The 14,513-nt window shown below is 34.3% G+C and overlaps 1 protein-coding gene across 2 annotated transcripts in view; it reads left to right on the top strand.

Annotated features, from left to right (window-relative positions):
* The window catches only part of LOC115231110 (cytochrome P450 2U1-like), a 13,074-nt gene extending 3,309 nt beyond the window's left edge, over positions 1 to 9,765 (top strand). Inside the window, exons 2-7 of one of the 2 annotated variants that reach the window (XM_036499946.1) lie at positions 317 to 443; positions 1,898 to 2,054; positions 2,562 to 2,698; positions 5,133 to 5,229; positions 5,753 to 5,959; positions 9,186 to 9,765. In XM_036499946.1, the coding sequence (XP_036355839.1) occupies positions 317 to 443; positions 1,898 to 2,054; positions 2,562 to 2,698; positions 5,133 to 5,229; positions 5,753 to 5,959; positions 9,186 to 9,364 (904 nt within the window). In that variant the 3' untranslated portion in view covers positions 9,365 to 9,765. Of the gene's footprint in view, positions 1 to 316; positions 444 to 1,897; positions 2,055 to 2,561; positions 2,699 to 5,132; positions 5,230 to 5,752; positions 5,960 to 6,731; positions 7,369 to 9,185 lie in introns of those variants that run through there. The other variant, XM_029801194.2, reaches the window with a different exon arrangement.
* The last annotated feature ends 4,748 nt before the right edge of the window (positions 9,766 to 14,513 follow it).

Here is a 14,513-nt window from a genome sequence, read left to right as displayed (position 1 = left end):
TATCTTATTATAGAAGAATAGTATTTAACTCCTATTTCTTATTCGGTATGTGGTGAAGCATTTTGCTGAATACTAATTATAATTATGCTTATAATTATAGAATTTTTGTATAAGGTTACCGATAAAGGTTATTTCAACATACCGAATTATTAATTAATTAATTTTACTCATTATTATTATTGAAAGTATATGTGTGTGTGTTTGTGTGTGTGTGTGTATGTGTGTGTGTGTGTATTCTTTATTCTTTTACTTGTTTCAGTCATTTGACTGCGGCCATGCTATGAATGTATGATGTTTTGCTGATTTCTTTTTGAAGGATCAAATACAGTGATTCTGAGTTTCAGGAGATCGTTCAACATTTTCAAGATGTGTTCAAATATATTAGTATATTTGTACCAGAAAATTTCTTACCACTTCTCAGATTTTTTCGGTGGAATTCTCCCGTAAGTATAAAAACTTCACATCAGATTACGAATATTAAATCAACTTTACAATCCAGGGTATATTAAAAAAAATTCAAATCCAGGTTTCAAGAATATTCTGAAGATAATTGCTTGATAAAAAATATGCCGAAATTTCGTGTTAACTTATTTCATCCCTTGAACGCAGAAAGCGGATATACTACGTTCAAATCTATATTACTGTTAAGTAGGGAAAGTGACTTTACCCCTACGGTTTTGAAAACGCCTCTCATTAGGCTGTGGGAAGAGGAGAGAGAGAGTCTTTCAGATTTTTATAATTGGTCTACATATTGAAAAAAAAAAACATAAATAATGCAGATTTTTCAGTTGCATAAACTAAATGTCAGAGCCGAAAGGGATAAACTGCCTGCATCAACTTGCTATAAAAGCAGGTAGTAATTTTACCTGTAAAAGCAGGTTGTAATTTTACCTGTAAAAGCAGATGGCAATTTTACCATATTTTTATTCTTAATGCAAGTTTTAAAGAATGCAGTTCGATTTTAACCGTTACTTTTTCGAATCTATAACGGAAGTGACAAAGGGACATATTTGGCATATTTTGCTTTATGAGTTCAGTAAAGGCAAGAAGGCAACGGAAAAGGCAAGGGATATTAATGCAGTGTATGAGGATCGGTAAATAAGCGTAAGCCAGTGTCAACAGTGGTTCCAGAAACTCCGAGCCGGAAACTGAAGCCTAGAAGACAAGCCTCATCTTGGAAGATCTGTAGAGCTCGATGAGGACGTCCTGCAAACCCTGGTGGAAGAAAATCCCATTGTAACTTGGATCTGGTCAATCAACCATTCACCGACACCTGCGTGCCATCGGGAAAGTCAGTGAATTGGGGCAACGGCTTCCTCACAAACTTTCCGAATTTAAACGCGCACATTATTATTATATTATTATTATTATTATTATTATTATTATTATTATTATTATTATTATTATTATTATTATTATCGTTCTATGATTGACTTTTGCTTTATGTCTGTACAAGTTGGCTCCAAGTCTCACCCAGAAACCTCAAGAGACAATTTTGGAACTTCACGTTGTTGTTATGCCTAGTGTGCCATATATTTGGGTTTTTTTGTGTTGTACTACTGAATGTCTAATGTGTGTACGTGTGTGTACATATGAATATATAACTCGCTACTTCAAAACAATTCCATGCAAGATAAATAATTTATCTTACAATTAAATGTAATTCCGTGTGCAATTTATATGGCGTTGGTAGTTTGGAAATAAAGAATTTTATTACCAACTGGTTTATAGTGGTTAGATTGGTGAATAATTGTGTTTATTTTTATTGACTCAATAAGAAAGTCAGCTCCAACTAGATATAAACATAGAATTAAGTGTGATTTGATAAAAAATGTTATATTGTAAAACATTTAATTCGGCAAATACGTTACTGTTGTTGTTGACTGTCTTGTTATAGATAGAAAAGGTTATAAGGAAGCAGGAGAAGGTGAAAAGTTACATAAAAGATAAAATCATAGAACATAAAGAAACGTTTAATGCTGAAAACATAAGAGATTTCATTGATATGTATTTGCTGACGCTTCAGAAGGAACCAAACAGTGAAACGTTAACTGGTGAGTTTTGTATGAGCTGTTAATTGTATTCTTATAATTCTTCAATGATGTCAATAACAGAAATTAACAACAAAAAGAATTATTTTAATCATGAAATAAAATATAAAAGATATAAAGGGTATATTATAAATTATTTTGAAGAAACAACATTCTATAATAAATAATCCATATAATTTTCTCTTTCCCAAACATGCTTTCTTTATATGCACACACACAGACACGCACAGACACAGACACACACATACATACATACATACATACATACATACATACATACATACATACATACATACATACATACATACATACATGCATGCATACTTACTTACATACATACATACATACATACATACATACATACATACATACATACATACATACATACATACATACATAAATACGTATATACATATATATAGATATATATATATATATATTTAATTAAGTTGGGAAATTTATGAGAAAATTATTAAGCTTTTAAATCTAATTATCATTTCTACATCGAAGATGAGAATATGTTCCACACAATTTGCGACTTATTTCTGGCTGGAACCGACACGACTGCTAACCATCTTACCTGGGCTTTTCTCTGTATGGCCAAATACACGGATGTACAGAAGAAGTGTCGAAAAGAAATTGTACAGGTAAATTATTTATATATTTGTCCTGTTTTAATAGTTAATAGAGTTTAAGAAGATAGATTAATTGTGTAATTTTTATACTTTCTTTTCCTTTCAAATATTTCTTAATGCCCTCTGCTATTTTTCTCGCGTTTACTCACAGAGTAGCCATATCGTTTGAGCTTGCCAGATCGCTGAATCATGTATAATACGCGAAACAAGCCTGTCCGATGATTGCACTAATCGGGTATGAAATTTCAAGTAGTTCACGTACAACTCCTGCCGTCATTAAATGATATCTTACGATAGTTGGACTGAAAACTATTTACTGATGCTACAAAAAAGCGAACAGTACATTCTCTTTGTGTGCGTGTGTACGCGGCTGTGCGTGTGAATGTGTGCGGGTGGGGTAAATTGACAGGTATGAACCTCACAAAACACGTCTTCGTTTATACCATGCACTTTTTCATTGAGCGTGTCCGATAATAATTCAAAAGTTATGGTTTCATGAATGCTTGTACACACACACACACACACATATACACACACGCACACACATACAAACATACAAATATATATATATGGATATATATATATATATATATATATATATATTATATATATATATATATATATATACATATATATATTTAGATAGATATATATATATATGTGTTTGTGTGTGTGTGTGTTTGTATATTTATATATTTGTTGTGCAAGATATTTTATGTGAAGTTGTGTGTTGAAACAGATATTGTTATATTTCGGAATGGTCATTTTGCCAGTTTAGCCAAAAAAAAACAGGCGCACTATATATTTGGTGTTATATTGCTTCAGTGTTATTTATTTTTTACATTAATCTTAATCTTATTTCGGCCAGAGTTCTTTCGTCACACTCCTGTGACCGCAACAGTGGTCCTTTGTTTTCTTCTTTCTTATTTGTGTCTCTCCTTACTAACCGTCAGCCATTTTGTATTTCTATTGTATGTCTTCATTTGCGCATGCTTATATCTTTATGTGCGTCTATGTTTATTTAGTGTGTGGGGAGGGGCCTGTAATATTTGTATCTTCTGTTTATATACGTTCGTGTAATTTGATTTTGTTGTTGTTGTTTTTGTTTATTCTTATTTGTTCATGTGTTTACATCCACTTATTATTATCATTACGTATGCTTGTATGTATGTATGTACGTATGTATGTACGTATGTATGTATGTATGTATGTATGTATGTATGTATGTATGTATAACAACAATACTAGTAATAATAATAATAAATCAAAAACAATATTTTAAATTAAACAAAAAATCTTATGTAGTTATTTATTTCTATTTGTTTATTTATCTGTGTATCTTATTTATTATGTTTTCGGTTTTGTTTATATTGTAACCAGTTTATGGGGATCCTCTACGTCATATGTTGTAGTGTGTGCTAGTGTTCCATTCCAGTTTCCTATTCAGGCTAGGTTTATCTTCTATTATGTGTGTAGCTTCTGTAATTTGTCTAATTGTTGCATCTGTTCTATGTGTGGACAATATTTTAATTTCTATGTTGTTGATTGATCCCTCGTGTTCCTGTTCGGCGTGTTGGTACAGAATCGATGAGCTTTTAAGGAAGTCATATAAGTAGCGTTTCTAATTTTCTAGTAAATATTTATGGAAATCCAAGCCATATTTTAAGTTACATTGTTCATATATCTGGAACTCCATGTATACCATGACTAGATTTGCATTGGGGCGACTTTTTCCCCCATAGCTGTCCCAGATATTTGTTCATAAATATTGTCATTAAACTCGAAAACATTGTTTTTAAGGATGAATTTTAATCCTTTGGTAATTAAACATTTTTACTTCTGTCTGGGATTTCATAAAAGAATTTTTCCAGCCAGAAACTTATTCCCTCCAGTCCATATTGGTGCGAGATCGTGGTATAGAGTTTTAGTATATCAGATAATACAATAATGGTAACTTTGTTAACGGTTGTAGGGAGGTGATGTCAATAAAGAGACAAGGTTCCATCTTTGAGATGTAGTTAACATAGACAAATTCACATTTGAACTTGAGAAAAGTGTTGCATATTTTTACAGTTCCACTCACAGATTGCACTTGTAATGTACGAATTAGCTGGCCGATTTCTCTCTCTGAAAATCCCAGTTTATCCACATTCTCCTTTAACAAAACTTAGTGCTCCAAGTATTATTAGTATGAATATGAATTCAGAGCCTGGATATAGAAGCTGGAGATTTCGAAGCAGTTGTCCATAGATATTCTCTTTTACTTCGATTTTCAAAGAGATAAGTATGTACGCACGTACGTACGTATGTATGTATGTATGTATGTATGTATGTATGTATGTATGTATGTATGTATGTATGTATGTATGTATGTATGTATGTATGTATGTTTGTTTGTATGCATGTATTATGAATTAAGTCTTTTGTGAATGCTTATCTATTTCAGATCACCAATGGGACCAGACCTGTTACAATGGAAGACAAACCACATATGACATACGTTGCAGCAACTCTTTTTGAGGTTCACAGAATTGGGACAATTGGTAAGAAGGCCGTCATGCAATTTTCAAAATACAACGATATCTCTTGTAATTCATATCGATCTTGAATCAGTACGCCAATGATATTCGCGCCAAAACTTTTACATCCCTGTGTTAATGGCAAAATTTCCTTGTGAATTACATTGTTTTTATTGTTAGTAAGCACTTTTGTAATATAATCTCAAACTTTGTTGGTTATACCATCCCTGAAAGTCAACTCATTCTGACATGATCAATTCTCTTTCAGTTCTAATCTGTATTGTTACATTACAACATTTCGTCAATCCAGTGTTACATAAGCTCAGATCTCTAACGTTGCAACACAGACTAATTTAATACCCAATTTTACAGCAACAGTGTTACGGAACGAAATTTTTGGTTCAATACAACTCCACATTAACTAATGCTTATAAAGGTGTCACAGAATAATTACATCAAAGTTATTATGATATCCATAGTAACATATTTAATTTAGATTATCGTTAATTTGGGCTCTGTAAATATTTACAAAGATTCTTTTTTCTAGCTTCTGTAACTGCTCCACACACCGCTGAAGTTCAAACAACTCTTCAAGGTTATGATATTCCAAAAGATACTCTCGTTTCATTCTTATTATTGGAAGCTCATTCTGATCCGAATTATTGGGATAAACCAGAGGAATTCCGTCCTGAAAGATGGATTGATGAAAATAATGAGTTAAAGAAAAATGAGGCTTTTTTACCTTTCGGTTCGGGTAAGTATTGTAAATAGATTCTAATGATTTAGTATATCTATAATCAAACGGTTCCCAGTCGTGACCAACACAACATTTGCCTCGATCTACAGCTAGACTATCTAATGATTGTTTAAAAACTGTATGTTAAGGGGAGATTTAATTATTGAATTGTAGAATCACCAGAGTTGGTTTGACATTAGTAAAAATGAGACACTATAAAACAGCAATCTACTTCAAATCTTATTTAAGTGCGTATTGATATTCATCGCTTCAACAAAATATGCATCAATGTTCCACTAAATACGCTACATAGAATATTTATTCTCTAAACAAATATTTTGTCATTTTTTCTCCCGAGATATATCCTTATTTCTGTGAGCAAGCCTCGATTTGTTTATCTTATTCATTTAATAACATATTTTTAATAAAATTACTTGATTCCTCGATTTCAAATTCAAATTTATAACTTCGCGCTATGGGAAACACTTACCTCCCTTTATATTAACAGTCATCTTGAAGGCAATCCCGTGTGCTTGAATACACTGGGTAATTTCAGGATGGTTGTAGTTTCTGGAAATCCATTTATAACATCTGACTATTGTCAGGGCGTGTGTGTCTATGACTGGAAGTCTGTTCGACTATATAAAGGGTGTAGGAGATAACAGCCAGAACATATTCACACCTAACTAAAATCAATGACGACTTATCTAATTTTTATCACTTGTATATGATACATATTTAGCATACATAGTGTGTGTTGTTTAATTTATAACTACTGCTTTATTTGTAGGTCCAAGAATGTGTTCAGGAATGTCATTAGCCAATATGGAAGCTTTCCTGGCTTTTACAAACATCTTACAGAAATTTCAGTTGGAAAGACCTGACGAAACACCAATGACGCTAGAGGGCAACATGTCTGGCCTCAGTTATGCCCCAACGAATGATGATATCCGTGCAATATCATTGTGATGTAATTTGGTCAGAATTTGGACAGCGAGAAGATATCTTTTGGAAAGTAGAGAAACATTTTCTTTGTAGAATACTGGCAGATCCGCGATAGTAAATTATAGTATTTCTCTATGCTTTCACTCTTGGTAGTTCTCCAACAATATTATTCGATAGACACACATGGTAATATATGTATGCTGGTATATCAATAGGAATATATGCGGATATGTACCATGACATATAGAGAATAAAAATAGACAAAATTTCGAGCAATATGGTGGACAAAATGTCTTCCTTTCCCTTCGCAATTTCCTTGAGTTACAGTTTTCTTTATGTTGCTAATTCGTGTACACTCCTTCGTATAATTTACGCAAATAAAACTATAAGATAAATTATCATTTCGTTTTTGCATTGGCTTTGCAAGATTCTTTGTGTGAATTCGTGTGTTGATAGAAATTTTGTTGTGTCCAGGGAGAGACATTATGCAAGGAGTAATAACACACATACTGGCTCGATTCCAGTCCTTTTTTATTAGTCAATTGGTTAGAAATCCAACTAACTAATAGATTGTTTGTTTAACTTGGTTAAACAGTCAATCGTCTGTTTTGCTTTTGTTTGTTTGTTTGTTTGTTTTTTTGTCAAAGATCTTTCGTTGCTATTTGCAAAATGTTCGATGAATATTTTTAGTCTTTTATGGAAGCTGCGTTTGTCTGAGACATTGTTGCGCGCCAATGTGCGCGTGAGCTTGAGTGCTTGTGTATGCATGTAAGTACGTATGTATGTATATACGTATATATGTATGTATATATGTATGCATGCATGTATGTATGTATGTATGTACGTATATATGTATGTATGTAAGTATGTATGTATGTATGTATGCATGCATGCATATATGTATGTATGTATGTATGTACGTATTTATGCATGTATGTATGTATGGATGGATGCATGCATGTACGATATACGTTTGTATATATGTATGTATGTGTGCATGAATGCATGCACGTATGTATGTATGTATACCAATTATCAGTTTTATTTCAAGATTTTTTTACCAATAGAGAAAGAGCCGGCTTCTAACCCACATCCAAAGTTCCTTCATTGGAATTTCAACATCAACAACAGGGTACTTTTGTTTGTATGTATGTATGTATGTATGTATGTATGTATACACACACATACATATACCTATGTCTTTACTACCCACAAGGGACTAAACACAGATGGGACAAACAAGGAATCACAAACGGATTAAGTCGATTACATCGACACCAGTGCATAACTGGTACTTATTTAATCGACCCCGAAAGGATGAAAGGCAAAGTCGACCTCGTCGGAATTTGAACTCAGAACGTAACGGCAGACGAAATACGGTTACGCATTTCGCCCGGCGTGCATACAAACACATACTTTTTACAAAGATTTTTCGAAAATTTTCGTCAAAATTTTAACAAAAATGTTTCGTCAAAATGTTTTGAAAATTTTTCAAAAATTTTCGTCAATATTTTTTCAAAAATTTTATAAAAAATTTTCGTCAAAATTTTGACCAGAAATTTTCAAAATATTTATGAAAAAATTTTGACGAAAATTTTCGAATTTAAAAAAAAATTTTTTGAAATCTTTCGTCAAAATCTTTTCAAAAATTGTTTCGAAAATTTTGGTCAAAATATTTTTTAATTTTTTGAAAATTTTTTTTTGATAGTTTTGGTCAAAATTTTTTCAAGAATATTTCTAAATTTGGGTTTTAATTTTTCTTAAATTTTTTTTGAAAATTCTTCTAGAAAATTTTCGTTAAAATTTTTTCAAAAATGTTTTCAAAATTTGTGGTCAAAATTTTTTCAGAAGGCGCCACGCGTATTTCAATAACCTTGGTTGTTATTTCATGAAAATCGATTTCTGACGTCTGACGTTGATCAGGACGTGTGTGTCTATGAAGAGAAGTTTGTTCGACTTCACAAAGGAAAGATATTTACACCTAAACTAAAGTCAATGACGGCTTATCAGCTTTGATACAGCATTGACTACTGCTCGAAAACATTTTCAGGCTCATAGTCCTTATGTACGATGAATAAATATTAATAGTGAAATGTAAAGGCTGTGATATTTAAATTTGTTCAATGAACCTATGTTTACATTTTAATTATAAATGTATTGTGTGAGTGTGTGCGTACGTATGTGTGTGAATGTATGTGTGTGTGTGTTTGTGTGTGCGGGTAAATATATTCAAATTTTATCACATGTTAGCACATGTGTATGTATATCGTTTTATTTGTAACATCTGCTTTATTTGTAGGTCCAAGAATGTGTGCAGGAGTGACACTGGTTAATACGGAAGCTTTCATCACTTTTACAAAAATCTTACAGATATTTCAGTTGGAAAAACCTATAAAAGCACCAATGAAATTAGAAGGCAAGCAACCAGGCATCACTTATGTTCCAGTGAATGATAATATCCGTGTAACAGGATTGTGATATACATCAGTCATATATATGTGTTTTAGCGTACCTATTTAAGGTATACTAGATATAACTGAAAATACATCTCTTTGAAAGCAGAGGTCCTATTTCTTCGCAGAATACTGACAGTTCAACGATCGTGAATTATTGTATTTGTCTATGTTTCCTTTCTTTAGTATTCCTCCATAGAGTTTATTAAATTGACACACATGGTTATATACCTAGACTGATATATCATGAGCACTATCTGTAGGTATGCATCGTGATATATAGAGATTAGAAATAGACAAAACTTCGAGCAATATGGTGGTGGTCATGTTTACCTTTTCCTTTAAAACTTTGATATTGTAATTTCCTCGATGTAGAGCTTTCTCTATTTTGCTAATTGCGGTATACTCCTTTGTACAATTCAACGAAAATAAGCTATGAATAACTATTATGAAATTATTACGATGATAATATTCAATGTTTAGATCAGTTGTGATACAACAAACATATCATACAAGTTCTTCCCACTGCGCCCATTGTTTGTCTCCTTTTCTTTCAATTTAATCGAAGAAGCAGGAAGCCACAGGGGTTACATTCCCCCCGCGTCTTTCTTACATTAAACTGGTAGTATATGATTTGTTTCTGGTTTGCTTCAAGGTTGTGCCTGTTCGAGCAGACCTATGGTTAAAAGCTTTTTAAGTCTTAATTATCCCATCTGCTTTGGATATTGTTTTCTTTTGCTTTGCTTTTTGGACAGAGTGATTCGGAGGACATTATCCAAAGTGCCTTTCCTCTTCTGAAAAAGAAGTATCTGAGTGACTTGCAGAAGTTGTAGCTGTCATTTCTTGAAGGTCGACCAACCACACAGAAGTTCCTTTGTTGACTAGCTATGCCCTAGTCTATTGATTTTCCAAATACACCAACCACATTTATTTACAACACCATAATACCATAATGGAACATCCGTCTCGTAATTCCCAATAAAACATTTATAATTTATAGTAAACTAGCAAACGCACCTGTCCTTTAAACGGTTTAAGATGCTTTCGTGGTATTTTTTCACCAAATAATTGAACTACCGGGAAGGTTTATGTGTAGCATGGCAAATTGCTTCCGATTAACCTAGGAATGGAAAATCAAATTGAAGGCTGGTTATTGTGGAGGTCGTTGCACTTCGATTATCCTAGAACATATAAGTTTGCAAGCGATGTAAAGTAGAGCTACTGAAGTGTTTTGGGAGTAGATTACGGATAATGACTACAAAATATTTTACATGAAAGCGAAATTTCTTGTCAGAAACATCCACATAAATGATGTAAGGAAATTGAAGATGTTGAAACTTTCCCTCTGCGAGTTTATTTTTTTCAACAGCAAAGGGAGCTATTTTTTCGGAGAGATAAGCTAATAAAAAACCCCTTTATTCTATCTTCCCACATATCGTGCACATAAACTAACAGCGAATGCTGCATAAAGTTAAATTGGTAAGGGGCTTCCTGAAAGACATGTATAGCTTTCGCTAGTGGAAGCAAAACTCTTATTTAAAGGTTGATTCTTTGGGACGAATCATATGTGAGTGTTTAAAAAAGGCTATAATGACAATGCTAAAGCCTATTTGAAACAGTGGACAGCAGTCGAAATATCATAATGGCTGGGTAAAGAAGCATCCTTAAAGTGAAACAACGGTATCAAAGGTAAAAAAAAAAGGTATCCATAATCAGAAGAGAGGGAAGGGAACATCGCCGTTCAAGTAACTCAGAATAGGTAAAGGTAAGCTTGCTAAAGTTTAATGCAGTTTCAATATGTAGATTAAGATAGTTTGGTATTGGATATTCTTCACTTATAGTTTTCCTAGTCAACTGAATCACCATCGTAAGTGGACTGCAGAAATAATTAGACGAAATCTTTTCACTTTTATAAAAAGATTAAAAAGAAAATGAGGGTAAAAAGCACTCGTTTATTCACAATGAAAAATCGTTTCCTAGTTGCCGGAATTTCGCGACAAGATGTATGTTTATTGAGGACAACAGCCTGCAGTGCATGCCATTGGGCATTAAAAGCCAATCGCACAAACCTAGAGGGGCTCTGGGCCCCCTTGAATCGATAAAAAAATCAATCTTTTTGCTATAGCAACCACATATTTATAGCTTGCGAATTTTAACCATCCCAGGTCTCATCCTCATTTAGTATCCCTGCCAATTTTCAGCTCGATCCTTGCCTCGGTTTGGCCGCCATTAACCGTCAAAGCAAAATGTGCGTACAATTTTCGTCAAAGGACAGTTTTACAGATATAGATAACGTGCATGTAATTTTCGTCCAAGGACAGTTTTACAGATATAGATAACGTTCTATCTAATAATCATAGTGATTAGTCAGTGTTACCTTCAGACAGGTCGTACTATCAGGTCAAATTTAGCTCGTTCCTACGTTGCATGTGATATTAAGAAAGTAAGATAATAAACCGACAGCTGATAGTCGTCAGTGATGTTGAACTTAATATGGGACGAACTATCCGTCATTACCCGAGAATGAGGCTTATACCATTTGACTAGTTTAGAGGCTAAAAACTCCCTACACCCAATTTCCAACCTCATCCACATTGTTGAACTACCATCTATGCAAGAAATGAGTCATGACTCGGAAAAGGGGTAATCTGAAGGTGCAAGGTCTGGACTGTAGATAGGGTGATGCAGCATTTCCAACCCCTCAACTTTCTCAAGTTTGCGCTTGTCCTATTGGTAGTGTATGCAGGGGCATTGTCATACTGCAGGAATGCACGTCTTCGATTGACCAATATCGAATTGCAGGCTCTCAAAGTATTATATACTCGCTGAAGTTGTTATGCATAAAGGTTAATGTTTACAGTATGACCATCTGGGACACGCTCGAAGTGCAACAACACCTCCAACTTCCCACAGACACACAACATGACCTTTTGTTCAAACGACCCTTGTTTGACAACAGGTTTTGAAGTCTGGACAGAACCAAGTCACTTATTTTCCTTATTGGTATTATGGAAACATCCATTTTCATTCCCAGTTACAATTCGGAAACAAAAACGGGCATCACGAGGATTTTCCGGCCGCTGAGCCCTGGTCGTTGGCTAGTTTATGAGTATTTTGTTGACAATGTTTGTTCCCAAAGCCGAGCTTACGGAAACAACGATTGATTATCTTTTGAAGGACCAAGTTCTGCCGACAATGTACGAATACTAGTGCTAGGCCATTGTTCAAACTTTTCAAGCAAGGCCTCATCTTTCGCAACAGAATGTCTCCCTGACCTTGGTTTGTCTTCGAGGCTGATGACAGTTACCTTGACACATCTGAACCACTTTTGTGCCATTTCCTGGGATTTCCACATCATTGATTTCTTTTGACACTAAATTTGGCTATTTGTACAAATAATGTACAAATAACCAAAAATATTCAGGGAAGATACGGAAAAAGAGCTTTTGACTCAACCTGGTGTCGATATAATCTACTTAATCCGTTTGTCTGTCCTTGTTTGTCCCCGCTGTGTTTAGCCCCTTGTGGGTAATAAAGAAATAGATTGTTGGCTATTTGTACAAATTATGTACAAATAACCAAAAATCATAATGAAAATACGAAAAAACTTTTGGCTCAAACCTGGTAAATGATATGTAACTATATTTACTGCCATTCGCTCTCATTTTTCTAATTTAACATGTCGAACCTGTAAAGTATTTTAAACATTCGAGCGACTTTAATCACATAGACGTCCACAAAAGTTGACCATTGTATAATACTGTTCCAATAGAACATGTACACAGTTACCAAATAAGAAGTGATTCATTCAAAGCGGTTAATACGGACGCATTGAAAATACGAGATCAAAGTATATTCTATCACGATACGTGGTTAGATACTAGATCTACCAAATCTACTAATAACCGGTAAGTTAGTGAGAGTGTTGTTGTATAGCTCCGGCAATAATAATCTTGTTTTATTTTTGTGTAGTTCCAAGACGAGAAATATGGAGATAATATTGTGTTGAGTCAAAAGTTTTGCAATATTTTGCCATCGTGTTGCACCGTCTGGAGTCACCTTTCTGCCATTTCTTTGATCCCAGGTTGATAGTAGTTCTTGTCCGCCAAGGCAAAGAACTCCTTCACAGAAACTTCCATCGCGAGCGCAGGAAGTGATCCATAGATCGGAACAAGTAATAATCCAAGGGAGATATTTTTCCACCATCCTAACGTGCACAGGCAGTAGTAAAGCAAGGGCTAGTTTCTGGAAACTGTCGCCAAGTGTTTTGTGTAATTATGAGGGAATAATTCACTGCGTGTTCGTTCCACACGATCGAACCATCGATGCCAACCTGTACTCGGAACAATTTGAACAGGTGTATGCCATTGTACGGCAAAAATACCTGGCATTGGTTAACAGAAAGCGATTTTATCTGCAGTAAAACAACGCAAGAGTTCATACCTATTTCTTTACTACCCACAAGGGGCTAAACACAGAGGGGACAAACAAGGACAGACAAACGAATTAAATCGATTACATCGACACCAGTGCATAACTGGTACTTAATTTATCGACCTCGAAAGGATGAAAGGCAAAGTCGACCTCGGCGGAATTTGAACTCAGAACGTAACGGCAGACGAAATACGGCTACGCATTTCGCCCGGCGTGCTAACGTTTCTGCCAGCAAAAGCTCATACCGCTCGAACGACCGAGAATAAACTCCAGGAATTTGAGGGAATCGAACTGGTGCCACGCCCAGTATATAGTCTGGACTCAGCTCCCTCGGATTATTATTGGTCTGATACATGGTCCTACTTCCTGCGCTTGCGATGCTTCATCAACAGAGAGGAGGTGGAAGCCCCAGTGAAGTTCTTCACCTCGAAGGACAAGAACTGGTATCAGCGTTCGATCGAAGAACTGACAGAAAAGTGGCTTCAGACGCTGCAACACAATGGATTCTACTTCGAAAATTAGGCAGCTTTTGTTGTAAATCGACGAATAAAACAAATAAGTTACAAAATATTGTTTTGGATTCAATACAATCTTTTTATAGCGATCTAATTAAATACATATAATGTGCTGTTATCAGTAATGCAAACGTAAGCGTTAGTTAACTTAAGGTTATTATCGGGTTGTTTACAGCTATTACATAATATATGCATTACTAAAGATAACCTATTTAATAGACGTAT

This window comes from Octopus sinensis, unplaced genomic scaffold, assembly GCF_006345805.1.
Source record: "Octopus sinensis unplaced genomic scaffold, ASM634580v1 Contig17423, whole genome shotgun sequence".
Classification (NCBI taxonomy): domain Eukaryota; kingdom Metazoa; phylum Mollusca; class Cephalopoda; order Octopoda; family Octopodidae; genus Octopus; species Octopus sinensis.
This window is presented reverse-complemented; position numbering and strand designations above follow the sequence as displayed.